Genomic DNA, 13,612 nt, shown 5'->3' with positions numbered 1-13,612 from the left:
GAATTCCAAATGCAGAAAGGGAAGGAAAGAATATTTTCTCTTCCTGCCTGGAATCTTTTCTCTTTCCACTTCTTTGCTTAATAAATCCTACCCAACCTTAGAGCATCAGTAAGGGAAGTATGGAACTCAGAGTGAGGAGACTAAATTTGAATCCAGTCTCTTTCTGTGAAAGCTAGTTTCATCATCTATAGAATGGGGCTAATAATACTTGCATTCTTTATCTTGAAAGGGTATTGCAAGGCTATGCCTTCTAAATCTAAATGGGTTAAAGAAATGTGAGTTACCCTATTAGTATCCTTTTAAGACTTGGGTCTTATAAGACCTGAATCATTTAGTCAGAAATAGCCATGAGCAGGATGGTTTCAGAAAAACCTGGGAAGACTTATATGAACTGATACAAAGTGAAGTGAGCAGAACCAGGAGAACACTGTACACAGTAACAGCAAGCTTGTACAATAATCAACTGTGAAAGATAGCTATTCTGATCAAGACAATGAGCCAAGACCATTCCAAAGGTCCATGATGAAATATGTCATCCCACCTCCTGAAAGAGAACTGATAAACTCTGAGTGCAGTTTGAAGCATCCTTTTAAAAAAGCTTTCTTTATGTATGTTTTCTTTTGCAACATAACATGGATTTTTTTGTTTTTGTGACTTCATGTGCATAATCAATATCATATTGCTTGCCTTCTCAAGGGGTAAAGAAAAGAGAAGGATGGAGGGAGAGAATTTGGAACTCAGAATTTTAAAAAATAGATGTTAAAAAAATTACACGTAACTGGAAAATATTTAATGAAACTTTTAAAAATTAAAGAGAAAAAAACAGAAATAGTCACTCCTTCTTTGCACCTCCAACATACCATCAACACTTAAGAGACACGGTCTATGGTACATGGAGTGCTGGATTTGGTGCTCTGATATTGACTAGCTGTCTAACTCCTCTAACCCTCATCTGCAAAATGACGAATGGGGTTGGACTAGAAGGTCTCTGTGGTTCTTCAAGCTCTAAATCTATGATCCTAGAAACTCCATCACCAAGCACAATATTCCATCTATGCCTGGGTCTTATTATCATAATGAAACAGGGAGCTGCATGAGGTCGGGGACTATGGCATATTCATGCCTGTTGCACTTAGCACAGCACCTGACACGCAGGTGGCAGTTCATAAATGCTTGCTGACTGCTTATATCAGTGCTGCACAGAGTGCAGACATGTATTATGCACCTTCTGTGTGCAGAGCTTTATGATGGACTCAGGAGAAGATGAAGCACTTAGTAGGCACTTACTATGTGCCAGGCTCTATGAGAGGTGCTCGAGACACGGAGTCAAGTAAGACACAACCCCCTCTTTCATAGAACGAACTATCTAGCAAGGGAGGTAAGATGCGCTCACATAATTACCATGCCCAGTATTACATGTAATTAACTCTTCATTTTCCTTCAGATGCTCTGCTGCGTTTCCACTCTACAAACATCATACCTCCCCCAGGACACGGTCATCGCCTGAAATTTCATCCTCACGCGGAGACTTACCCAGCTCCGATACTCGGCACCTTCTCAGCACCCTCAGCCGCCTCCTCCCTCCGGAGGGCTACAGGGTGAAGCGAGAGAACAGTAACTCCTCCCTAAGCCTTCCAGAACTTTTCTAAGTAAACGATTTGTTTTCTGTCAGCCGCTTGGTTGGTTCCACCCTACCCCTGCCCTTCACCTTCCTTTTACATACTGTCTTCCAGACCCAAAGGACAGTATCCTATCCACAAGGCCATACTGGCTTTCTGAGTGCTGGGTGAGGAAATTTAACCTTTATTCAGAAGGCAAGAGGAATCACTGAAGATGTTTGAACAGTTAGTTTAGGAAAGGTTATTGTACCTGAAAGACAGACAGGGAGGGGTGAGAATGGATGCAGTAAGGCCGTTAAAAAGTTATTTAAACGGTCCAGGAGGGTGCTGAAGTCCTATACTATTGTCTTTATTAAATGATTACTGAATCTGGATCCTCTGGCCCAGGATCCGTGGTATCCATGATGCCAAGGAGCCAGGCCAACAGGAAATAGAGCCTTTCCCCACAGGTGGCCGGTTACATATTTATGAAGTGAGTGATCCTGCACCTCATCTGTTTCCCCCACGGTCCCAGCCAATCAACCTGAGTAGTCATGATCAGGTTTCTGGTGTGTGGGTGGGATGGCCGTCTTATACAGAATCTCAAAGGCATTTGGTTTAACCTTATACTTTAGGGATATGAAGCATCTTATTGAGGCGGCATCTTCAGGGCAGGAAACCTACTCTGGAGGCTAAAAAAACACAACCAGAAACACTGATCAAGGAGGTCGGGCTTAGAATAGCAGAGGACTGATAGATGAAAGAAACGACCACTGACATCTGATAGTACCCTCAGAATCTCTGCATTGGAAAAGACCTTACTGGTCAGAGAAAAAAGAATTGTAAGGTGCCCCAGAGAGCGGTTAAGCCAGCCCCAACCCCCAGTAGGAATCCAACTCTTCAACAACCCTGATTTGAGTTAAGAATGGGTAAACTCAGGAGCAGCTGGGTGGCGCAGTGAATAGAACACTGGCCCTGGATTTAGGAGGACCTGAGTTTAAATCTGGCCTCAGACACATGATACTTACCAGCTGTGTGACCCTGGGCAAGTTACTTAACCCCACTGCCTAGCCAAAAGAAGAAAAAAAAATGGGTAAATTCACTACTTTTTAAAGTGGTCTACTCCAATTTTGGAAAACTCTCATTATTAGAGAGTTTTATTTTCTAGCAAATTGAAATCTGTGTCTCCAAAGACTCAATCTAGACAAATTTCCTACTCAGTCTAGAAAGCCTCCCCAAAAAAACATTATCTGGCATCTGTTTGAACACCCATCTAATGACGAGCAGCCAGGTGGCACAGTGGATAAAGTACTGGGCTTGGAGTCAGAAAGATCTATGTTCAAATCTGGCCTCCAACACTTACTAGCTGCGTGACCCTGGGCAAGTCACTTAAACCCTATTTGCCTCAGTTCCTCATCTGTAAAATGGGGACACACAGGAGAGGGAAATGGCAAACAACTCCAGTATCTTTGACAAGAAAACCCTATGGATTTGTCCATGGCTCATGTAGAGTTGGACACAACTGACGAACAATGATGAAAAACTCAGTTCCGTGAAGTGCCTAGGCCCACTACTGGAATTCCCCAAACTTCCTCCCTTGTTCCTAATTCTGCCCTCCGGGCCAGCCTAAGACAGTTGCCTAGACAAAAGAAAACTACAATTAGATACAACCTGGGTCTTCTCTGGTAGAAATGTTCTAGCGCTCTGTCAAATTTGAGGGGCCAGATGAGACGGATGGTAGATTGAAAACAGATGCAGTTTTGAAAGAGCTGGGTTCAAGTCCCACCTTTTGACATACACTGGCCTTTTAAAGCTGGGCAGAATACGTAATTTCTCAGCAAGGGCCCCAGACAATTAATTCTCTAAGGCCAAATTGTAGAGAAGGTGCCAATCTGCACAGGTAGGAGGGAGCTCCCTCACCAAGAGCTTCCTATACCAACTAAATCACAGAGCTAGGCAAAAAAAACAAAAAAACAAAAAAACAACCCAATAATTAAATAGGTCTCTAAGACCCCTTCTAGCTCTGATTCTGCATCAGCTATTGTCCCCTATCAGAGCCCTGAGGGAAGAGACTGCAGGACTGGCACAGTAGGTATGGCATGATTTCAGAGTCCATTGGTCTTGAAATCAGGAGACATGGATTCAAATTCTGGCTCTGGCACTAACTCATGGGTGACTTTGGGAAGTCAGTTAGTTAAGAAAGCATCTAGGTGGTGTGCTGAGTCAGGAAGACCCAAGTTCAAATCTGACCTCAGATACTTGCTGTGTGACCCTGGGCAAGTCAATTAATCCATGTTTGCCTCAGTCTCCTCATCTGTACGATGGGGATAGGGGCCATCACCAGTTGTCTTAACTTTTGTCTTGCCACCAGACCCCGATGACTCTAGAGGAGAGAGTGAGGCTGACGACTTTGTGCAGCTCTGCCTCACTTAAATTTAATTCAGGCACAAGTCAAGATACAACCCTTGTGATGTCATTGATCTTCTTCAAGAATTAAGGATGAGGGGCAGTTAGGTGGCACAGTGGATAGAGCTCCGGCCTTGGAGTCAGGAGGACCTGAGTTCAAATCCGGCCTCAGACATGTGACACTAGCTGTGTGACCCTGGGCAATTTACTTAACCTCAACTGCCTCACCAAAAAGCCAAAAAAAAAAAAAAAAAGAATGGAGAATGAACAACAAGGGAGATAATAATAGTACCCACCTCCCAGGATTGCTGGATCAAATGTGATAATATTTGTGAACTTTAAAGTGCTTTATAAAAGTTATACATATGTGTGTATGTGTATATATTGTTATTATTATTATTAAGTCATTTTACTTTTCTGTGACTGTCTACACCTCCCTGAAAGTGGAGCAGAGAGGGAGGATAAAGAAAGAAGGCTACATACATCCTTCCTGCCTCTATTCCAGCTTCTCCCTTATAGAAGGAAAATTCAAAGAAGCTAAGGAATTACAGACTATTAGATCCTGGAAGGGCCCTTAAAACACAGACTGTCAGAGTTGGATGGCATCTTAAGAGATTATCTAACCCACCTGCCTCATTTTTCAGAGGAAGACACAGAAAAGCATAGAGGGTCAGTGATTTGTCTGAGGTCGGAGAGCACAGAAGAGCTGTGCAGAGTATGGAAGAGGCAAGTGTGGAAGCCAGGACTTGTGACTCCCAGGCCATGTTCTTCCTACTTCCTTAGAGCAGCTGAATCAACTGAAGGGCACCGTTGTTTGCCGTGACCACACACACCTAAAAATGACGATTTTATTGCTCTGATGAAGAACAAAACACCATTTCTTTCTTACTGGGCTTTGCTCCGCTGATTCTAAGTCGAGGAACAGTTCCAAATTGGAGAAAGTAAACAGGGCTTCAGGGAACAGTCTTAAAATTACCTTTGCTAAACCATTCCCTTATTGAAACAGTTTCTCCATTCAGGCAGGAAAATACAGACAGACTATGTTTTGCATGACTTCATATGTATAATGGGTATCATATTTCTTGCCTTCTCAAAGCGGGGAGGGAGAGAAAGAATTTGAAAATGAAAATAAAAATATTTTTTTAAAATATGTACCAAAAGAAAAAAAATAAACTTAGAAATATTTTTTATAAAAGAAAATATAGTCAGAGGAAAAATTCCAGACCACATCTCTCAGTGTCACTTTGAGACAAACCAGAATATGCAGAGTCTGACCAGAACAGCCCCAATGCCGATATTGCGCTATGGGGCTTTATAACAACGTGGTCTGGGACTACAGCTGTTTCATTCATTCATTCATTCATTCATCCATTCATTCATCCATCCATCCATCCATCCATCCAGTGAACACATAATGAGGGCCTACTGAAGATGGAGCATTGGGCCAGGTGGGGGAACCAGCTCCAAACCACCCTTCAAAGGGGCAGGTCAAGTCCTAGCCCCTTCCCATCTTCCCAGATTGCTCCAGCTTATCCTGATGTCTGATGGCACTTAAAAATACCCTTGCTTTAAATAATACATTGACCTTTAACTGATGTCTAGAAGTCTCTTTTCTCCAATTAGATTGTAAGCTACTTGAAGACGGGGGACATACATTCATCATCATTATCCTAACACTGTAAAAGAGCAACAATTATACTGATCTGGGCATTCCTTCCACCAACATAGTTCACCACTCATCCGAGGCAATTCTCATCCAAGGTTTTCTGAAACATCCTTTGTAGAAAGTCTATCTAATAAACTGGAAATCTTCCTCTGGTCCTTGGGGTCAATTTCTATTCTTGGGAATATAAATGTACCAATGTGGTCCAATGAAGAGAACACGGACTTAAAGCCAGAATACTTGAGTTCAAATACTAGCTCCACCATTTACTAATATGTCAAGTCATTTAATTTCTTAGTTTCAGTTTCCACATCTGGAGAAAGGGAATAATCATACTTAGATGAACTGCCAGACACACTGAGAGGCATTGTGTTGAAGTGAATGGAGAGCTGGCCTCCAAGTCAGGAAGACCTGGCCTGCCTCCACCATAGACTGGCTGTGAGAGCCTGGGCAAGTCAACTCCGCAGTACCCCCTAGCTCTCTAAGACTATGGGCAGTTAGGTGGTGCAGTGGATAGAGTGCTGGGCCCGGAGTCAGGAAAACCTGAGTTCAAATCCAGACTTCGACAACGTCTTGCTGACCCTGTTTGTCTCAGTTTCCTCATCTGTAAAATGAACTGGAGATGGAAATGGCAAAACACTCCAGTATTTCTTCCAAGAAAACCCTAAATGGGGTCATGAAGAGCCAGACAGGACTGAAATGACTGCATAACAAGAAAACAACACCTCCAAGGGTGATCGTGAGTATAAAATGAGATAACATTTGTAAGGAGCTTAATACATTGCCTGGCACACAGTAGGTACTATATAAATGTTTATTCTCTCCCTCCCCTTCCCTATAGGTTGCAGAGAAAATGCCTGTCTACATTGGTAGAGAATGTTTCTCACCAGAAGCTTCCTATACTCATGAAAATGCGGTCCTAGTTAAAAAGAAATATGAAAAAAAAAAAACCCACCCAGGGTTATGAGTAATGTTCTAAAATCTTAAAGCATTACATATAGAATTAATTCTTAAAACAATTATACCTCTTTTGTATTCCCCACATTGCCTAGCACATAGTAACAGTTCCACAAATACCAAGTGATTGGCTCAGTAACAATAATAGTAGCTGCCTTCCGTGACATTTATGATTAGCCATTAACATACAAGTAGGCTGCCAATGAGAAACTTTTCCCACAAAAAGAAAAAAGTCTAAGAATTATTTCCAAAGATTTTAGGATTCTAGGTTTTACAACTGGAAGGAACCTTTGAGATCATCTAGGCTAGGAGTTCTTAACCTTTTGGGGGGTCATGGACCCCATTCTACAGATTGCCGAAGTCTACAGACACCTTCTCAGAAACACAATTTTAAATGCACAAAATAAAACACATAGAATTACAAAGAAAATTATATTGTAATAGAGTTATAGTGAATTTTTTTGTTAAAAAAAAGTTCACAGGAAATGACAAGGGAGTGGTTTCAGAAAAACACAGCAAGACCTATATGAACTGATGTTAAGTGAAGTTAGAAGAACTGGGAAATCATTGTGCACGGTAACAGCAGTGTTGTCATGATGATCAACTATGAAAGACTTGGCTATTCTGATCAATACAATGATCCGAGACAACCCCAAAGGACTCATGATGAAAAATTAAAATGCTATCTACCTCCAGAAAAAGAACTGATGAACTCTGAGTACAAATGGAAGTATAATTTTCTCACTTTCTTTATTTTTCTGGATTTTTTAAAAAAAAATATGGCTAATATAGAAATATATTTGCCTGATTTCACATATATTATTGATATCATATTGCTTGCCTTCTCAATGAGTGGAAGACGAGTGAGAGGAAAGAACTGGTAATTCAAAATTTAAAAAGAAAGGAACATTAAAAATAAATAAATAAATAATTATAAAAAATGATAAAAAAAAAAACCAAGTTCACAGATTCTGTTAAGAACCTCTGAATTAGGTCAACCCTTTCAATTTATAGAGACAAAAACCAAGGCCCAAAGATATACATATTGTGATGAGTAGGGCTGGGATTTGAACCCATGACCTCTGATTCCAGAACCAGTGTTCTTTCTACTACATTTAAAATGCAGTGAAGAAATTTGTTCATGATGCTGAATAGAAAATCTTCACTATCTAGTGGAGATGAAGAAGCTACCAATCAATTCATCTATCATTTTCCAAAAACTTCTGGCAATTTGCTCTTCCCAGCTGTGTGCTTTAAGCCTTTAGAAATGGCACTCTGATCTAAGGATTGGGGATGATGCTCTGGATACAGCTAGACTCAGATGACTCAGATGCAAATGAACAAAAGAGCCCATAAGGATCCTGGACTTATCACGTGCAAAGGATCATAGGATCACAGATTCATCGAGCCCAACCACTTCATTTTACAGATGAAGAAACTGAGGCATATAGAAGTTAGATGGCTTGACCAGGGATATAAGTAATAGGTGAGAGGGGTGAGACTTGAACCCAAGGACTTAGGTTCTATTGTGAATTAAGTGAAATACCCACACAGCCAGCAAGATCAAGGGTAGAACTTGAGCCTAGGTGTTCCTTGATGCAAGGCCAGGTCTCTATCCATTATGTCACACGGCCTCTTATCAATTCAATAAACATTTAATTGATTTGCGAGGCCGTGTGACATAATGGATGGAGTCCTGGGGGTAGAGCAAAGAAGACCTGGAAGAGAACCCAAGCTCTCATAATTAATAACTATGTGGCATGGGCTCAGTATCCTCATGTATAAATCAGAATAAAACTCATAGCACCTGCCTCATAGAACTGGTGTTAGGCTCAAATGAGATAATAGATAGAAAGCACTTCACAAAAGTCAAAATCAGCCCCATTTCAAGCCATCCCCAAATCAGCCATCATTTGTCTGACACATCTGCCCCTATTCACTATGGCTGAACAGAACTGGAAGAAGTCCCATGACCCAGATGATCAGGTCCAGTACCAATTTACGTTCCCTAACTTAATCGGGTTCCTCGCTGTAGCAAGGCAGTCTTTTTATTCCTCCCTAATGAGAGTAAAGCTGACAACTTCTGCCTCACTTAAATCATGAGCAAGTCATCACCCTCATGATGTCATTGGTCCTCTTCAAGAACGAGGGACAGGGGCAACTAGGTGGCACAGTGGATAGAGCCCTGGAGTCAGGAGGACCCGAGTTCAAATCTGGCCTCAGATACATAACACTTACTAGCTGTGTGACTCTGGGCAAGTCACTTAACCCCACTGCCTAACCAAAAAAACAGACAAAAAAAAAATGAGGGACGAAGGGGAAGTCGGGGAAGGTGAGAAGGAATGAGTAAATCTACTCTCATTAGATTTGGCTTAAGAAGGGAATAACATACACACTCAATTGGGTATGGAAATCAATCTTGCCCTACAGGAAAATAGAGGGGAAGGGGATAAGAGAGGGGGGGATGATAGAAGTGAGGGCAGACTGGGGGAGGGGATAATCAGAAGCAAACACTTTTAAGGAGGGACAGAGTGAAAAGAGAGAATAGAACAAATGTGGGGGTGGGATAGGATGAAGGGAAATACAATTAGTTTTTCACAACATGACTATTATGAAGTGTTTTGCATGACTACACATGTATAACCTGTATCAAGTTGCCTGCCTTCTCAATGAGGGTAGGTGGGGAAGGAGGAAGGGAGAGAATTTGGAACTCAAAGTTTTGAAAACAAATGTTAATTGTTTTCACATGCAACTGGGAAACAAGCTATACAGGCAATGGAGTATAGAAATCTATCCCGCCCTACAGGAAAATAGAAGGGGAAAGGGATAAGAGAAGGGAGGGCAGACTAGGGGAAGGGGTATTCAGAATGCACGCCATCTTGAGGTGGAGGGAAGGGAGAGATGGGGAGAAAATTTGGAACTCAAAATCTTGTGGAAGTGAATGTTGAAAACTAAAAATAAATTAATTAATTAAAAAAAAAAAAGCAAAGCAAGGGACAAACTACAATTGATTCTCTAACCTATTCCCTAAAGAAGCTGTTCCAAACCTCTCCTCCAGCTCCCTTTACACCTCCTCCACTCACCCTCTCGCAGCTGAGGACCTTACTTAATACAATGCTCGGCATACTTTGTTTTTGTTCAGTCAGTTCAGTCATGTCCAACTCTTGGTGACCCCATTTGGGGTTTTCTTGGCAGGGATACTGGAGTGCTTTGCCATTTCTTTTTCCAATTCATTTTACAGATGGGAAAACTGAGGCAAACAGGGTTAAGTAACTTGCCCAGGGTCACACAGCTGGTAAGTGTCTGAGACTAGATTTTAACTCAGGAAGATGAGCCACTTAGCTGCCCTTCTTGGCACATTAATATATGCTTAATAAATGCTAGTTGACTGTTTTTATGGAGAAAAAACAGCCATTGGCCAGCAGCTCCCTCTTCTCCTTTTTTCTGCATCATACAACATCTCCCACTTTCTCCTCCTTCCCTGACGAGGTGGCCCTTCTCCACAAAACCAACCCCTCTCGGTGTGCCTTTGATCCCACCTCCTCCTGTCTCCTCTGACAAATGACCTCTTCCTCCCTAATCCCTCCCCTCTCTTTCTAGCCTCAATCCTTTCCCTCATCTACTGGTTCCTTCTCTGCCACTTACAAATATGTCCAAGTGTCCTCCATCCTTCAAAAAACAAAAACACCTTCACAAGATGCTACCATCTCCTCAAGAGTATCCGGCACCTCTCTTCCTTTCTCAGTAAATAAAATCCTAGAAAGTTCTCTACCTCCTCCTCTCATTCATTTCTAAGCACTCTGCAATTTGCTGTCCAACCTCATTACTCAAATGAAACTGCTGTCCCCGAAGTTACCGATGATCTCACTTGCCAGATCTAACGGTCTTTTCTTAGTCCTCATCCTTCCTGACTTCCTCACAATTATAAAACTGTTGATCATCCTCTCTTCTTCTTCTTCTTTTTTTTTTTGAGGCAATTGTGGTTAAGTGACCTTCCCGGGGGGTCACACAGCTAGTAAGTGTGTGAGTCTAGATTTGAACTCAGGTCCTCCTGACTTCAGAGCTGGTGCTTTATCCACCGTGCCACCTAGCTGCCCCTCATCACCCTCTCTTCTTGAATCTTCTCTCTTCTCTGGGTTTTGATAACATTCTTCTCTCCCGGTTTTCCTCTGATGTGGCTGATGGGTCCTCAGTCCTCTTCCATGCCATGCTCCTTACCCCTGAGTTCTTTCTTGGATCTCCTTCCCTCTAGATACTCTCCCACTTGGTGAGGTCATCAGCTCCCACAGATTTCATCATCATTTGTATGTTGATTATTGCAAAACATAGATTTTGCAAAATATAGATACATCATATCTCATCTTTTTCCTGAGCTCCTATTCCACCTCACCAATAGCCTCCTGGACATTTCAAACTGATGTCCTATTCAACATATCCCAAACAGAACCTATTATCTTTCAAAACCCACACCTCTTTTGAATTTCTCTATTTCCACTGAATGCACCATCATCCTTCTAATTTCTTAGGGCCCCAACTTCAAAATTATCACCAAGTCTTCATTCTCCTTTATATTATATATCCAATTACTCACCAAGGCTTGCCATTTCTACCACATCTCCAGAATGCATCCCTTCTCTCCATCCATTCTTAGGTTCAGACCCTCATCACCTCTCACCCAAACTATTACAATGGCCTCCTAATTGATCCCCTTGTCTCATGTCTCTCCCACGCCAATCCATTCTCCACACAGCTGCCAAACTGATTCTTCTCAAACACAAATTTAACTAGGTTACTCACCTACCCAATAGACTTCTGTGGCTCTCTGTCATTTCTATGATCAAATAGAAGTAGTTCCAAAAGTCTTAATGCAGTGATAAGCTTTAATAGCCTATGAAATAGTTTACACAAGCTATTAAAGTTCATCACTGACTTTGTGAACAAGTTGTATAAAATCCTCTATTCGGCTTTAGAGGTCTGCATAATTTAGCCCCAATCTAAAGTCATTATATAGCAGGTCTCAAAAGTTTAAGCTTTAATAGCTTAAAACTGCACTAAGATCCTCTCCCAGCACATTACAGTCTAGTCAAAGGGGCTTTCTTGCTCTTCCTTGCACATGACATGACACCCATCTCCTATCTCCGTCGCCAAAGGTGCCCTTTGCCCTGGCCACCTTCCATCCACACCTGCCTCTTAGAATCCCTTAATCTTTCAAGCATCAGCTCAGGTAACACCTTCCACAGGAAGTCTTTCCTGCCACCCCCAACCTCAGCTGCTAGAGTCCTCCCTCTAAAAACTACTTTGCATTTCTACTGAACACATTCTATGTGTACATGTCCCTCCCTACAGAATGTAAGCCCCTTGAGGGCAGGGATTTTCACTTTTGTCTTTATGTCGCCATTACCGAGCACAGTGCTGGGCACACAGATAGCACACTTAATAAATGCTTGGGACTAAATGATTTTATTGCAATAGAAACATTGAACTAGTGGCTGCCAAGGAGCCCTGGATCTGGGTTCTAAATGAAATTGGTCTCTAAAAACCAAATGACTTGGAAAGGTGGAGAAAGGAACAAAACAGTGCACGTACTCTTATCCCCTGGTAGGATGTTGCGATAAAATCGGTCTTTTTTCTTCTTTTCCTCAGGGTTTGGAGGCAAAGGTTTGGAGCCGTGGTTCAGCGTCCCAGTGTCTTTCCCGCCAGCTCCAATCATAGTGCTGGTGTTTCTCATCGGAGGGGCTGGAGGCTTGTCCTGGATGTCCACACTGTTATTGGACATCTTCACAAGGATCCGCTACTACAAAGGGGGGCAAGGGAAAAGAGGAACAAAGAGAGAGAGAAACAAAATTCAACCTCAATATTTTGAAGCAACAAAGAATCAGAACATGAGTTAAACACCTAGGTGGCCCAGTGGATAGAGCACCAGACCTGGAGTCAGGAAGACCTGAGTTCAAATCCACCCTCAGACAATGACTAGCTGTGTGACCCTGGGAAAGTCACTTAGCCCTGTTTGTCTCAGTTTCCTCATCTGTAAAATGATCTGGAGAAGGAAATTGCAAACCATCCCAGTATCTTTGCCAAGAAAACCGCCAAAAAAGGGTCATGAAGAGTCAAACGTGATTGAAACACCTATGTTTGCACCCATTTTTCCAGGCAGTATAGCATGGTGAATTAATACAGTCAATCAGTCAGTCAATAAACATTTATTAAGCACCTAATTATACATCAGGCACTGGGCCAAGCACTGACTAGACTTGGGAGTCAGGAAGACCCAGGTTTGAATCCCACCACCAAAGCCTTCTAGCTGTGTGAACATGAATAATCCCTCATTTCACCTCCTAGAGAATCAGTTTCCTCATCTACAAAATGGGAACAAATCACCTTCAGTACCTGTACCTACCTCACAGAGTTGTCCTGGGGTTCAAATGGAATAAAGTATGTAAAGAGCTTTATAAACCTCCTAGCACTGTGGAAACACAAATTATAACTCTTATTCCAGGCCCAGCTTCAATCCCACAACAACAGAAAATCCTCACCTTTATACAGTATTTTATTCTTACAAAGTACTTCCCCAACTTGTCTCTTAATTGCTCTTCCCAACAGACATAGGAGGGTAGCAGTGCAGAGGGGATCCCCATTTGAAAGTCTGAGTCTCAGGGGTCAAAGTCAGTAGCTGAGTCAGACTGCAAAAAATCCAGGTCTTTACAATTCCAAATACAGTGCTCTTTCACCAGACTAATCTTGTCTCATCTTTCTAAATAACTTTCAGCTGACTCCTTGCTAGGAAGTGAAAAGCACCTGGAGACCAGGTCAGGGAGTCAGGAGATATGGGTTCCAGTCCCAACTCTACCCCTGACTCATTACACGTGCGTGCGTGTGTGTGATTGGGGGGGGGGGCGAGAGAGAGAGACAGAGAGAGAGACAGAGACAGAGAGAGAGACAGAGAGAGAGAGACAGAGAGAGAGACAGAGAGACAGAGAGACAGAGAGAG

General features: G+C 42.2%; 1 protein-coding gene across 5 annotated transcripts in view; it reads right to left on the bottom strand.

Moving 5' to 3' along the window:
• PAK1 (p21 (RAC1) activated kinase 1) overlaps positions 1-13,612 on the bottom strand; it is a 206,048-nt gene that overhangs the window by 87,861 nt on the left and 104,575 nt on the right. For all 5 annotated transcript variants that reach the window (XM_027848175.1, XM_027848173.1, XM_027848174.1 and 2 more), the window contains exon 2: positions 12,211-12,418. In XM_027848175.1, coding sequence (XP_027703976.1) covers positions 12,211-12,400 — 190 coding nt within the window. In that variant the 5' untranslated portion in view covers positions 12,401-12,418. The remainder of the gene's footprint in view (positions 1-12,210; positions 12,419-13,612) is intronic.

This window comes from Vombatus ursinus, unplaced genomic scaffold, assembly GCF_900497805.2.
Source record: "Vombatus ursinus unplaced genomic scaffold, bare-nosed wombat genome assembly UNPS02005659.1, whole genome shotgun sequence".
Taxonomy (NCBI): Eukaryota; Metazoa; Chordata; class Mammalia; order Diprotodontia; family Vombatidae; genus Vombatus; species Vombatus ursinus.
This window is presented reverse-complemented; position numbering and strand designations above follow the sequence as displayed.